This window comes from Pogona vitticeps, chromosome 1 (genome assembly GCF_051106095.1).
Source record: "Pogona vitticeps strain Pit_001003342236 chromosome 1, PviZW2.1, whole genome shotgun sequence".
Taxonomy (NCBI): domain Eukaryota; kingdom Metazoa; phylum Chordata; class Lepidosauria; order Squamata; family Agamidae; genus Pogona; species Pogona vitticeps.
Window position 1 is genome coordinate 151,821,627 of NC_135783.1, and position 14,790 is coordinate 151,836,416.

The 14,790-nt window shown below is 43.3% G+C and overlaps 1 protein-coding gene across 3 annotated transcripts in view; it reads left to right on the forward strand.

Annotated features, from left to right (window-relative positions):
* SLX4IP (SLX4 interacting protein) overlaps positions 1 to 13,124 on the forward strand; it is a 142,953-nt gene extending 129,829 nt beyond the window's left edge. For 2 of the 3 annotated variants that reach the window (XM_073003264.2, XM_073003269.2), the window contains exons 7-8: positions 6,741 to 6,850; positions 11,770 to 13,124. In XM_073003264.2, the coding sequence (XP_072859365.2) occupies positions 6,741 to 6,850; positions 11,770 to 11,872 (213 nt within the window). In that variant the 3' untranslated portion in view covers positions 11,873 to 13,124. Of the gene's footprint in view, positions 1 to 4,596; positions 4,683 to 6,740; positions 6,851 to 11,769 lie in introns of those variants that run through there. The other variant, XM_073003274.2, reaches the window with a different exon arrangement.
* The last annotated feature ends 1,666 nt before the right edge of the window (positions 13,125 to 14,790 follow it).

Sequence of the window (14,790 nt, forward strand, 5' to 3'; positions counted from 1 at the left end):
TGACTGACGCCCAGCTAACACCTGAAACCCCAGTGAGATTTCTAGAGAAAAAGGGGATTTTGTATAGAGAGACCCTGAGGAATATCTCAAAAGGGGGAGATGGGATCCGAAGTCAGCTAGTGGTACCTGAAAAGTATCGCCCCATGATCTTACAAAGGGGGCACTCTGACATGTTTGCTGCGCACTTAGGGGTGAACAAAACACAGCAGAGAATCACACAGAATTTTTACTGGCCTGACATAGGGAAGCAGATCAGGGAGTTCTGTAAACAATGTGATGTGTGTCAAAGGCAGGGGAATAGCCGCGACAGGACCAAAGCAAAGTTGTGCCCTTTGCCTGTGATTGACACTCCGTTCAAATGTAGAGGGGTGGATATTGTGGGACCTTTGCCCAAGGCCACAAAGAGGGGGAACAGGTTCATTCTCACCATTGTGGACCATGCCACGAGGTACCCTGAAGCCATACCCTTGACTAACATTGAAACCAACACAGTGGCAGATGCCTTGGTGGGGTACATGTCCAGGATGGGATTTGCCTCAGAAATAATCACAGATTTGGGCGCATCGTTCACATCGAAGCTCATGAAACGCTTATGGCAAATCTGTGGAATTAAGCACAAGGAAACCACTGCCTATCACCCTGAAAGTAATGGGTTAACTGAGAAGTTCAATGGGACTCTAATGCGCATGATTAGGGCTTACTTGGCAGAGAATCCAAACAATTGGGACCAGAAGCTGCAATCCCTTTTGTTTGCTTATCGATCAGTGCCACAAGCCAGTACCGGGTTCAGTCCGTTTGAACTTTTATTTGGGAGAAGGGTGAAAGGGCCCCTTGATTTGATCAAACAAAATTGGGAGCAGATCACCCAGGATGACCCACAAGACGTTGTGACATACATAGACTCTTTGAGGAATGACCTAAAGAGAAACCTAGAGCTAGCAGCAGAGACCCTGCAAGCTCAAAAGGTCAGAAAGAAAACATGGTATAACCACAAAGCCAGAGAGAGGCACTTTGACCCAGGGGAGGAAGTGCTTTGGCCTAGGCTCTGTAAAGAGAGCAAGTGTCAGCTGGGTAGCCCAGAAATAAAATACTTGGGTCACATGGTAGGGGGAGGAGTGATAAAACCCCTAGAGGCCAAAATAGAAGCCGTTCGTGATTGGCCTAGACCCAACACCAAGAAAAAAGTCAAATCATTTCTTGGGTTGGTGGGCTACTACAGAAAGTTCATTCCGAGGTTTAGCGAGATTGCGGCTCCGCTGACCGATCTGACGAGGAAGAAGACTGATGACCGCATCCCGTGGACCAGCGACTGTGGGGAGGCGTTCCGGAGGTTGAAGGAGGCCCTCATCAACTATCCAGTGCTGCGTGCTCCAGACTTCGACCGGGAGTTCATCATCTACACCGATGCATCTAACAGCGGGGTAGGAGCAGTTCTTTGCCAGGAGGATGAGAATGGTGACCAGCATCCAGTGTCCTACCTGAGTAGGAAACTCCAGAAAGGTGAGAGACATTTGGCAACCGTGGAAAAGGAGTGCCTGGCCATAGTCTACGCGATCCAGAAGGCCAAGCCTTACATCTGGGGAAGACATTTTATTCTGTGCACTGACCATTCACCACTGCAATGGTTAAAGACAATGAAAACCCACAATAGTAAACTTATGAGGTGGGCTTTAAATCTGCAAGACTATGACTTTGAAGTGAAGGTGGTCAGAGGGTCAGTGAACTGTGTTGCTGACGCCTTGTCAAGAAGACCTGAAGAATGAAGACGGCGAAAGAAACATGGACTATGTATATATTTTGATGACAAAAAGTCAAATGTGTCTGTTTATCAAACATGTTGGTTTGTATGAATAAAGGTAACTTGATGTATTGTTAATGATAAATGTTTAAATGCCTAATAGAGTGTAAGTATAAGTAAGTATGGTATTGTATGTTATTATATGACTGTTTTTGTTTGTTTTGGGTCCAGGTTGTTTTTTGGTGAAAAGCACCTTAGCTTTCCCCCTACAAAACAACTTATAAAGAGGGGAGGTGTTACATACAGCACTGATGTTACCTGTCTGTCATGGGTTTGGAGGGAAAGTTCCATCCTATGGGGAGTGGAAGGCGGGACATCAGGAGGAGGGGCTGTACTGTATATATATGTGGAGCGTGTGTGAAGAAGCTGGAGAAGCTGGAGGAAAAGCTGAGAGAAGAAGCTTGAGTGGGAGTCTGTGTGTCAGACAGGGTACTACTGTGTGTCAGTCAGTACCAACCTGATAGGTTCAGGTGTCTGTATGGGTAGCCAGAACTGATAGGTTCAGGGTCTGTGCTTCAAGTTAAGTGTTCTGTGTGAACCAAACTGTGTGTATGTATGATTGAGACTAAGCCACGTTACTGTATCTTATTCACTTGATCCTTTTATTTTTCCTGTGTGTTATTTAATAAACCTTGTTCTTTTATTTGTTAAAAATCCATCCCTGGTCTGTGTGACTTCTTATAGGGAATGGTTGGTGGCAGCTTAGTTAACGTGTGGCATATCCCAGTAGGTCTGGGTTCGTCACAGCGATGTCTTCTCAATTAATTGCTCTTAAATCTCCATGCTTTCCTTGTCACTCTTTTTAAAGAGGAATACCTGTTGGGTGATAGATTCTGACATTTTATTTGTACCAATAGACCTGTTAGAACAGGCCTGACATCAGTAATACAGCATCTTGCTTACAACAGGGCTCGGCCAAATATTTATGGAACACCCTCAAGACTGGCAGTGTGACAATAGCCTTCCTCTGTTGCTGCCCCCCCCCCCGCAGCTCTTCTCGACAGAGAAAGAATGTAAGACGGAGATAGAGACACTGCCTCTGAACAGGGAAGTTCCATTTAATCAATATAGCTTACTACTGTTGATAAATTTCTTGTGTATTTTTCCAACCCAGAGGTGGCCAAAGTGATGTCCTCTGGGTGACCACATTTCGACCCATATTTTTAGCATTCCACACTATTGGCTATGCTGCCAATGGCTGATAGAATTGGCCATGCAATACGACCCACCCCAGGCCTATCTCAAGCCAGGAAAAGTTACCTTTATGGATTATGACTCCCAGATGCTCCGGCTGCGTTGGCTGGGAGAATGTGGGAATGGTATGCCAAAAGGATAACTTTTCCCAGGCTGTTTAAGTCGCCTCTTAAAAATAACTAAACTAGGGGGCATTACTGCCCCAAGTTAGGGGATTAGTGATGTGGTGTGGGATGAAGCATTTTTATTTGTTTGTTTGTTTATGCATGCCCTGCCTTTCTCTTTAAAAGGACCCAAGACGGCTGACAACAATTGAAAGACAATATTTAAAAACTAAACACTGAGTATACAAATATTTAAAAAGAATTAAACAAGTATCATATTAAAATGGTCATTAAAAACACATTCAAAACAACAGAGCACAAAAAGCCATTTTAAAAAACCCTCTCAGGCTGCCAGTCACTAAGGAAAAGCCTGCTTGAAGAGAAAGGTCTCTGCCTGCTTGTGGAGGGACAGCAAAGTTGGGGCCAGTCTGGCCTCCAGTGGGAGGGAGTTCCGAAGTCTGGGAGCAGCAACAGAGGAGGCTCTCTCCCGTGTCCCCAACAAACACACCAGTGAGGGTGGTAAAACCAAGAAAAAAGCTTGGTGATTTTAATGCCCAATCAGGCTCATAATGGGAGACAGCATACTTGAGGTAGCTTTCTAGGTTATAACCAGCACTTTGAATTGTGCCCAGAAACGGATTGGGAGCCAGTGGAGCTGCTGTAACGTGGGGGTTATATGCTCCCTTTTGTCTGTCGTGGATATCTTGCCAGTCACCCAGTGGCCCAAAGTTCTAGCATTTTGCGGAAGGGAGAGGAAAAATAACACATACTGCCTTCTTTCATGCTGTGCATATTTTTTTAAAAAGAAACTTTCCCTCCTATCCTTCCTCCATCTATGATCCCAGTCATCATTTTTACTAGAAAGAAAGTCCACCCCCTGACTCCCTGGCTTTTCCTTGTGCAGAATATATTTCACCCTCTGGCTCATCCGAGCCATGCTTTTCTCTTTCTTTTCCTGCCATGGCTCATACAATGTCTATCTCTGCAGTCGGTTTTTTATGCCTGTAGTCGGTTCCTTTATTTTACTGACTAAAAGGAATTTGGGATTACTGCACAGGATGAGAACAGATTTAATCTTTTCTTTTTCTTCCACAAGACTTGGCATTCCCACAGGAAATCAACAAGAGTATTCTCAAAACAAGCTTCCCCCTTTCCCTCCCCTCTCACTGTCTCCTAATTAACAAATTGTTAAAGCAAGAGCAAGTATCATTGTAGATTCTGCAGCGACCTTATGGTATATGAAGTGTCCATTTCCCTCCCTCCTCTTCTGTTGTGGAGTTATTCTAGCCTCAAGCCAGTTACATCCCTTCTAAAAGCAGAGGCTCTCTGGTTCCCACAGAGTGGTTCAAAGAATGACTCATATTCCTTATGTTAATTGTTCAGTTCTCAAAATATAGCACTTACGGGGTGTGGCTGCAAGGGGAGAATCTACTGTACTTATTGGGCATGTTGAGATGTGTTTCGCATATACCTCATTCTCTCCTTTTGTCTTTTTCAAAGCTTTAACCCTTTTCAGTCCCTTCTTGAAGGGACAGACATTTTAAAGGAGAAGAAACACCCAGATGTGCATTAACTTTAACACACTAACACTTGGAGTGTTAAGGGCTGGCTTCAAAACAGGTTGGTTACCAGCTCAGCAAAGTGTGTCTTTCACAAATTGGTGTCTTCTAGTTCTGATGGACTACAACTCTCACCATCCATTCATGTCACCTAGTGGTTATGGGAATTGTAGTCCAACACGTCTAAAAGGCTGATGCAGTCCTTCAAGATTTTTATACATGGGAACACCAGATATGATGTTAAGTGTTTTCCACTCTTAACACAGGTGTGAGGGAGATCACCTCCATATTGTTATTGGAACAAAGGTAGAGGGGTGGTGCTTAATCTCTTTCCTGCAAGTTTTGTTTCCAAACTCTTTTTTCCTTTACAGAGGGGAAAGGATAAGTTGGTGGAACATCTTGTCCTTCCTTGGGCAGAAAGGTAGTTTGGGCACAAAAGGGATTTACTTAAAAACAAACCAACCTGAAAGGGTCTAGCATTTCCACCTCCCCACTGTTGCAATCAAATCCAAAGCCCTCTGTGCCCCCGTATTAAAATATGTTTAAAAATAATAACTGGCCGATAATTGGGTGTTTCTGCTCTATCGTGTCTAAATTTAGTCTGTATCAGAAGTAGCCCTTGGATTGAATAGGAGACTCCCTTGCTGTATCAAGCTGCTTTTGAACAGCCTGTTTCTAGATGGAGAGGGCATGGATGTGCCTTACTAGTCTGTGGGGTGTGTGTGTGACTGGTCTTACTGAACGCTCCTCCATATAGAAAACTATACAGCAGTCAGAAAATGAGACAGAGTCCTTCTCCCTGACATCCTGATTTTCTGTTCCCAAGTGAGTGGTTTTCCTGTATAAAGTGCCATTCAGACATGTGAGCTGCCTTTCCCCAGCAACCCCGAAGTAGGGTGATCTTGAAGCAGGTTGGCCACCTGAAGGAAAACCAGGCCAACATCCCATCAGTTTCAAGAGCAGTTTGCCATGTGGCACAGCTGCTGTTTCATAAATGTGCCCACCCTCCTCTTCCTGACAGGTATGCGGACCTAATTGCGTAGTTACTTGCATTCCAGGAACTGATTTTCATGTATTGGCAAACTTCAGGAGCAGACCCTTGACGTGAAACCTTTACTCTTTCTAAATCTGTTGATGTGTGTGTTGCCTTGGGCTTTTGTATTTGTTAATGCCTTGAGATAGCAAAATATGTCTTACAGCATTGGTCTACTCAGTCCTGCTCAGCAGTGGTGGAGGCATGAATGAAACAGTTACCTGGTATTTCAGATTGTTCTGTGTCAAGCTGGAGTGTTCAGAGGTGGGAAAAGAGATTGGAAAGTTATTTTAAAGAAGATGGATACAATGACATGCAGGGACTCCGTAACTGTACAGTGGTAGGTTAATGCACAAGTCTCTAGAGCATCATACTACAGCTGTTGTTCAATTATGGATGGCCTCAACGCATCATCTTAGATTCAGTCTTCTTAAAAATAACACTGCAGACTCTGGATACAGGAGAACAGCACAGAGCCAAGAATATATAATTAGTGGGGACGAGGGCAATATTTACAGCTGCATTTAGATAGGATATGGATGTGCCTTAACAGTCTTACCAGCATTATATTCTGCAACCATTGTAGTGTGGGTGTATTTCACATAAAGGTGTCTTATTGCGTCTCTAACAGTAAATATGGACAATCGTGAGCATTCTTCAGAGAAATGGGATGGGGACCACGGTGTCATTAAATCTTTTTAACAGTAACTGACAAAGCACACTGCTGTCCGCTGCACAGATTCTTGCCATTTGTCACAGTTTGAGCCACAGAGACATGGCGTATTTGCCAACAGTTTCTTCATATGGCTTGGGATCCAGTCTATTGTCTTTGTTTGCTTGTGGTTCTGTTTAATGACTGAAAAATGTACAGCAGAAGATGATTCCAGGAGAGGCCCCCTCTAGGTTTTACACAAATGAATACTTTTCTGATGTGTTCCCCTTTATCTGAGAAAGCAGAAGTCGTATTAAAGAACACCTATATTTTGCAAAACTGGGAAAACTGCATTATTGATGGATCATGCTTTTAAAATGTATGTTATCTTTTGGGATAGAAAGAGAACCTACCTGCTGGGACATCAACATACTTTGGAGAATCAGCTGAGGATGAAAAGTGCAAAACTTCTCTCACCCAACAGAAAAAGCAAGACATCCTGAAAAAGATGTAAGCATTCCCACCATGCATGCACCCATACAAATATACACAGAATTGTATTTTTATAACTGGGAATACAAATCTTCATAACATCATGGTTCCAGCAGAGCACTAAAAGGCAGTGTTGCCTCTTAGTTCCCACCATGAGATGTGTACATGAGTGCTTGGGGTGAAGTTAACATTTCATAACATCAACTGTCTTGAAATAAGAAAAGATCAGTTGGAGTCTGCTGGAGGGAGGAATAAGAGGAGCGTTCTAAAAATCTTATAGTTAAATGACTGGAGAGAGAGAGAGAGAGAACTGTTTTCCAAGGAGAAAAGCCTATCCTTAAGCATTTTCTATTCGTCTAGTTCTCTTGGCTAGAAGAAGGTGGGGTAGCAAGAGCTGAGCAGAACAATTGCTGGGAGAAGTGGAGAACTGCCAGAGCAATCATGGGGACAGAGAGACTCCATTTCGGATGGCCAAACCTGCTTCAGATACTGTATAGCAGATGGCCAGTTCATCTCCATACCTGAAATAATTATCTCAGGTGGTGGCGGCGGTGAGTTTGCCTTTCTAAAACTGGTGAAAGGCAGTATCCCACTTCCCTTTCCTTCCTTCTCATGATTCCTTACGTCTCCGTGGCAACCTGTGATACACCAGTTCTTAAAAATTCCATTATTTTTCGCCAGTATTCACTAGTGGTGAGGGATGATGGGATATCCAGTTCAATAACATCTGTGGGAGAATATGTTGTCCACCCACCCCTGAACTAATGGCAAGATGAGCTAGAGAGGAAGGAATCATTTAAAATGTGAGTTTTCTTTCTTCTTTCTGAACACTAAGAGGTCTTCATTTAATTGTAAGTAATCAGTTTCATTAAATGTTGACCTTGCCCAGACCTTCATGTACTTGTCAAAGGAGGGGTGGAGTGGGATGAGCAGAGATAGTTCATCAATATGGAAGGAGAGTATCAAGAATCAAGAAGGAAATCTAGCAGCATTTTTCTATAGCTGGAGGTTTACTTTTTTTCAGCTGTACCTAAATGGAAGGTCACAAAGACAGCATTTGCAGTTCATGCCACCGAACCAGTGGCTTATGCTGGTTCGTTTCTCAGTCAGATAGCTGTTCGGGGGGTTCCTATTCCAGCTTCCTTTGCCAGGTGCCCACACAGAGGCAGTGCCCAGAGGAGGTGGGGCAGGGAAGCCGGGGTGCTACCGCTGAGTGGTCATCCACCAGAGGAGGTGGCTCAAACTACTGGCTCAGTGATTCATTCCCATCTCTGTGTGATCCATCTTAGTTCTTGTTCCAAAGGCTTGTGCCCAAACCAAATCAAACAGTCCATTGCCACTGAAAATGCAGAGTATAGCCACCTGAGAGCAAACACATAGGGGTGTGTATGCTGTCCTGGGTCCACTTCAGGTTTTGAGCTATAGTGAAAATTAATCTGACTCCTTGCTGGGTTTTGTTCTGGGAATCTACCATTGGCCCTTCCAGCCCTTCAAGGGTCTCAGTTTGTGCCCTGTGGGGTGCCTACGATTTGCTTAATATCCGTAGCTGCTTTTAAACCTGTTGATACAGTTCTGATAAGATTTGGATCACCCTCCTCTTGATTAAAACTGTGCTTAGCTATCTTAGATTCTTTAAAGTTCAGCTGTATGATTGAGTGAGTGATTGAGTGAGTGAGTGAGTGAGTGAGTGAGTGAGTGAGTGAGTGAGTGAGTGAGTGAGTGAGTGAGTGAGTGAGTGAGTGAGTGAGTGAGTGAACATTTCACCTTTTACACAATTAGGGATGCTCAAGGCAACTTATAATATTGTAGAGGAATTAATAGAGATGCCAAATATTAAAGATTATGTGAGACACATCACTCTGTTAAAGATACTATTAAAACAATTGAAAAGCAAAACCAGCAAAAAGTACATGCACAAATAAAAAAGAGATTTAAAGGAGAAAAGAGCAGCATCCCCTGTTAAAACTCTGTCTACAGCATGAGCCAAAAGCTTGACTGCAAAGAAAGGTCTTCGTCTGCTGGTGGTGGAAGGAGCAGGACAAGGGACTTATCCTGGCCTCATGTAGGTCACCAGGGAGCAGCCACTGAAAAGATCCTGTCTCTAGTATAGACCAAACATGCCCGTGAACACAGTGGGATTGTGTTCACGGGACTCCTTCAAAGGGACTCCTTCAAAGATTCTAAAATGGAGGAAGGCTTATACTCAGAGATGCAGTCCTTCAAATAGCCCGAACCCAGGTTCTATAGGTCATAAGCAGCGTTTTGAATTGGGCCCAACAGCAGATTGGCAGCTAGTGGAACTGATGTAACAGGGGAGGTATATGTTTTCTGTAACCAGCTCCAATAAACAGACTGAATGGTATTGCTGAAAGAGAGCTGAGGCTACATTACCTTTCCTTTTCTACTAGTGCCGACTGCAAGATAATTCGACTCATTCGACTATGTGCCTCCTTACCTATATAAGTGAATAACTCTGATATCAGTCTTGGCTTAAAATGATAAACAAAATATCCTTGCGGCTAATTTGAGCATACTATAGTCTACAGCACTGGTTCTTAACCTTGGGTTACTCAGGAGTTTTGGACTGCAACTCCCAGAAGCCTTCACCACCAACTGTGCTGGCTGGGGTTTCTGGGAGTTGCAGTTCAAAAACATCCGAGTAACAAAGGTTAAGAACCACTTGCCTACAGCAGCCTTCCCCATCCTACTGCCCTCCAGATGTGATCAACTCTTCTATCACCCAATTCTTGAGCCATGCTGATTAGGAATAATGGAAGCCCTGGTAGGTGACATCCCAAGGTGGGCTACTTTATTGAACAAAACGGGGTCACAGTAAGTCACATACCCAGTAGTTCACTTTGGGCCACCTTCTGGAACCTTGCTTAGCATTGCATAAACATCACATTTGTACCCTTCACTACATGAAGGATACATATAAAGTAAGACCTGAATATACGGAATAGAAATAAAGTAGAAGGAAATGCACATTGTTTCCTAGTCCTCCCTGGTTTTCAAGCTTGCTTGTTTCTCAGAGGTCAGGCAGAGTATCCTTATGTGAGAATGCAATGTGCATCCAGCATGCACTTGGACTGCCTCTGCCCATTCAGTAGGAGGGCAGCTGATCGGTTGACCAGTCTGTGCACATGGATGCTTGTATAGATCCATCCCCATTATTGTACAGGAAAAGAAACCGTAGTATGTATATCAAAGCAATTGAATTTCTGTACCCTGATAATAAATAAATGGGGACTGAGCTGTACGGGGATTCACGTACACAGATCAATCAGTCATCTCACTCCCATTGAATAGACAGAGGTAGCTCCAGCTCATGCAGAGCACACACCACATTTTCAAGTGTATGTATCAAAGGAACTGAGTGCCAGTGTGGTGTAATGGATAGAATGATGCACGGGGACCCAGAGGCCTGGTTTCAAATCCCTGCTCAGCCATAGAAACTCACTCAGGGAGGGGTGGCAGTGGTAAAATCACAGGTTAAGTATCTCACATACTTAAAACACCAATTAAAGCCACCATAAGCAGGAAGAGATTTGATGGCATGTAACGACAAAGTCCAAACAACTATATATTTAATACAAATATGTTTTTGCCAAAAGGTTTGCACTGTGCTTTTCAGTCCAGAAATCAACAAATTCACTAAAGATCAAGTAATATGTAGGTCAAACTGAAAGAAAAAACAATGAGTAAATTGTGAAAACGACCATCACAGACCCATATACATGGAGGAAAATATAACCAAAATTGCAGATTATATCCCATGGTGACAGAAAATAAAATTTTAAGAAAATAAGCAGCCAGGTAATTAGTGAAAAATCTTTCTGAAAGAGAAACATTCTGTTCTAATGACAATAGCAGTGGGGAGAAATTAATAATGCTTGATAGAAACTAATAAGCTGACTGTGAAAAATTTGGATCCTGGAACCAGTATTATAGATAATCTTGAGATGAGCCAAATGTCTCATTTAGTGCCTTAATTTTATAGATCCTTAAAGTATATTGTAAGCCAGGTGAAGCTTCCTGTAGTTAACTCCTTCATAATTAAGTTTAGGTATCTGGAGGCAGAGAATGGGAGTTCCAATTCCCCATTGTGCCTCCTGAAGAGAAAAACCAGCCTGTGTGGCCTTGGGCAAGCTGCACAGTCCCAGGACACCCCCAGAGGAAGGGAAGGATACACCACTTCTGAGTACTCTCTACCCAGAAAACTATGGAAAGGGTTGCCATTAAGTCAGAATCAACTGAATGACAAGCAAAAAAGAAAGAAAGAAAGCCTTTCGACCTAGAGATCAAGTTTGTAGTTGTAGTGTGACATGTCTTCACCAAACTGGTGTCCTTCATCTGCATTGGACTTCTGTGTGCCCAAATGTAGGTACAAATTTATTTTGGTTAGGAATGATAGAGCTTGTAGTCAAACACATTGGCAGAGAACTGGAATGGGGAAGCTGGTTGTGTTCATGACCAGGCATGCAATACAAACAAGCTAAGTATAATCAAGTGTCTCAGTTCTGAGTAAAAATTGCCCACCCCACTAGACTGGAAAGAGTCTAACTCTCTGTGCACATCTGTATTTATCTTCAGTATACAGAAGCATTTAAAAAACAATATATATATTGTGGATTATAGCATATTTTATGGACATAATCTCATTCTGCCATGTTTGTTCAAATTTGAATCCTGGGACGACCCAGTCAATAAGTAATCACACACAGAAAACGATGATGGTTAATGTTCTGTAGAGTAAAAGTATTGTCTCTTGCTGAGATAATAAGCAGGTTTATCTCTTGCAGAAGTTGAGACTTCTGGTGCCTTCTCAGAGTTCATAGAAAGGAAGAAATGGAGCTGTCCTGAGATCTACACTATGAAAGGAAACCTTTCAAAATAATGTCTCTGTCTGTCTGTCTGTCTGTCTGTCTGTCTATCAGAGTGAAGAGGACAACAATCAAAAAGTCTAATGAGATCAAAGCCCAGCCCAGCAAGGACACCATTGATGTATATCTTGGCTTACTGGGCTCAGACAGCGAGTAGGAAGAATGCGTTCCAGGCTCCTTCTGATGCTTCGTCTGAAGCAAATCGTAGGCATCTGGCACAGCCAACAGACTGCGTAAATACAGCTGAGAGCAGCTTGAGGCTTCCTGTTTCAGAACAGGGACTGCAATACGAACTGGAGACAGACAAACCCTACTAGCAGCCAGCACAAACTTCATTTTGCGGCATGGTTAGACATGACTTCGACGCAGGAACCCTGGTGGTGCTGTGAGTCAGCACGACCACATCCAAACCAGAGTCAAAGGGTGACTGCAAATGCATGGAGTGCTGTTCTACGCATGCAAGAACAGGAGGAGTTAGAGAGCCTCTGAGGCAGGATCGCTCATTTCCCAGACAAGCAGCCGGGCTCATTGTTTGGAGCCATCTTTTGGAGATGTCCCCCCCACACACACACCAAATCCCACATTGTTTTTAAGTGAGGCTTGGCAGGATCCATGTCTGATGGAAGAGTTGCGTACATGAAGAAAAACCTCCTCCTGGGACATGTATTTATGAGAAACATGGCAGCTGTTGTGCAGACAAACCCAAAACAGCCGCAGCCACCAAAGAGTAACCCTTAATGTTTCTTTCCCCCTTTAAGCTAAGCAGAGAGAGAGAGAGAGAGAGAGAGAGAGAGAGAGAGAGAGAGCAATTCAAAATGTGGGGGAAAGGAAGGAAAGAAAATAGGGGAAGAGGCAGCAAAAAAAAAAAAAAAAAAAAAACAGCCACAAGAAATGGTTGCCAAGATTTAAAGCTATCAGAAGAAATGTATCCTTTATATACAGGCAGGTCCTGAAATTGCTTGCTCTAGAGTTGTACCTGTGATGTCTGATACCTCTGTTCAGCAGGTGACTGGGGAATGGCAGATGCAAAAGTGTTTCTTCATCGTACTGAAAATCTATTCCATGCTTTTATTTGTTTACCTCACTACAGCCCAGTATATCGTAATGCGGAAGGAAGCGGTGGGGGGGGGGTGTTTAATATTATTTTTTTAATTGTACACTTTTTCTTGGGAGAAATAAATTTAGAAGAAATAAGAGTGGGTACAATAGGATATATAGCTATAAACAGCAGACTGAGAAGCAAAACAGTGAAACAAAGAGAATGAATTCAAACTGCATTTGTGCCTCAGATCTACTCAAATTGACTTGCAGATGTATGTACATTATGGGATTATTATAACCATTGTCATTTACTTGACTCATTTTTCTCTTCCTACTCTGCTGCAATAAATGTTTATGAGGAAATAAAACTTCATCAAAATTGCTTTAACGAGGCTTAGCATCAAAATGGTCACAACAACTAGTCAGTGCAATTGATTGTGGAAATACTATACCTCTTTTTTTCCTTTTTACATACACATTTAACTCCTACCCTTCTCCGAAGCAGATCAGTGCAGTGACTTTTTTTCCATTTTATCCTCACAACAAATCTATGTCCTCTAAAAGTATGTTGGGCCATAGGTAGGGCTGCCAGATACATGGGTACCAAAAGTAAGACATAGAAAGACAAAAAAGAGGGCAGAGGAGGACGTATTGAATGTTTCATTTGATTTGTTCCGGATTAAACCCGCAATCAATACAATGTTATTACAGTAGCTGCCAATAAATGTCTCTTAGTGAACTGACCAAGAAACAGTCATGTTAAAAAATAAAAATAAATTCAATGGAGGCTTTTTTTCAAAATACCAAAAAGCATTATTTAAACAGCCAATTGTGCCTAAACCCACCCCGGCTCGGCTGTGGGATCCCCTGGCCGCTCACACTCTGAACAGGCTCAGAGGCAACCTTGCTAATCTGGACACCCAAACAAGGCTCCGGCACAGGCAGGGGGGAAAGTGGCGCCGGGCAAAACCTTCCCTCCCCCGAGGGTCATAAGTTCAAGGCTGGGGAGTGTGGGAGTTGGAGTTCCCGAAAGGGACTTTGAACCCACACAGTCCGGGCGCTCGCCTTCCCATCGGTGCGCTTGGGTGCTGCTTGCTCCTGCCTGGCTCGGCAGGCAGAACTCTGCTCACGCTTCCTTTCTGGGCTCCACACGGGCTGGGCGGGTATGGTGGATCCCCTAGCAGCCGCGGCGGTGGCGGGAGGGGACAAGGGCTGCGCTCCAGTGCCGGCGGCAGGTAATAAGGGGCGGGGGGCAGGGAAAGATGGGAAGGGGGGGGTCCTTCCACCTCTCCCCTTCCCATACAAAATTATAACACAAAATGTACAAAAGCCTGACATTTTAAAGGTTTTTATCTTTGCCTGATGGAGGACATTAGGCTAAAAAGGAGGGCACGTCCTCCTTTTGCCTGATGTCTGGCAACCCTAGCCATAGGTCACCCAGTGAGTTTTGTGGCAAGTAGAAATTCAAATCCACATCTTCAAAGTCCAATATTCTTACAGTACCATTCTACCATCCTAGGTATGTCACCTGATCTACCCAAGGGTTCTAATCTTTTAATTACTATTATTAAGGGATTGTTTTAATTGGTTTTAACATGGTGTTTCAACATAATTTTGTGGTCTTGGTTTTGAGATTGTCTTCAATGTTTTCTGCAAAAGGCAACATAATAATAAAAAAGTGGGTAAGAGTGAGATTTGTGGGATGACAGATACCATAATTCTCCATTCTGGGAGTTCTGCCTAACTTACAGACACCTGACAAAATCTAAATGTGATGCATTTGGGGAGAAAGGCTTAAACTGAAGGCTTAGCTAGGCCAAGCTCTGTCCATACTTCCTACTCAGAAAAAAAAATCTCCCAGCTTAGCATTGGGGCAGGAACTGGAAGCTATTCATGTCTTGAAGAAGCGGTTTGTAATCCACAAAAGTTCAGACTGACTAAAATCCTTTATTTTGTCGTCAAAATAAGTTTGATGACATTATTAGCAGCAGTCATTTTCTGGAAATTAAAGACTTCAGAGTTCTGTCACAAAGG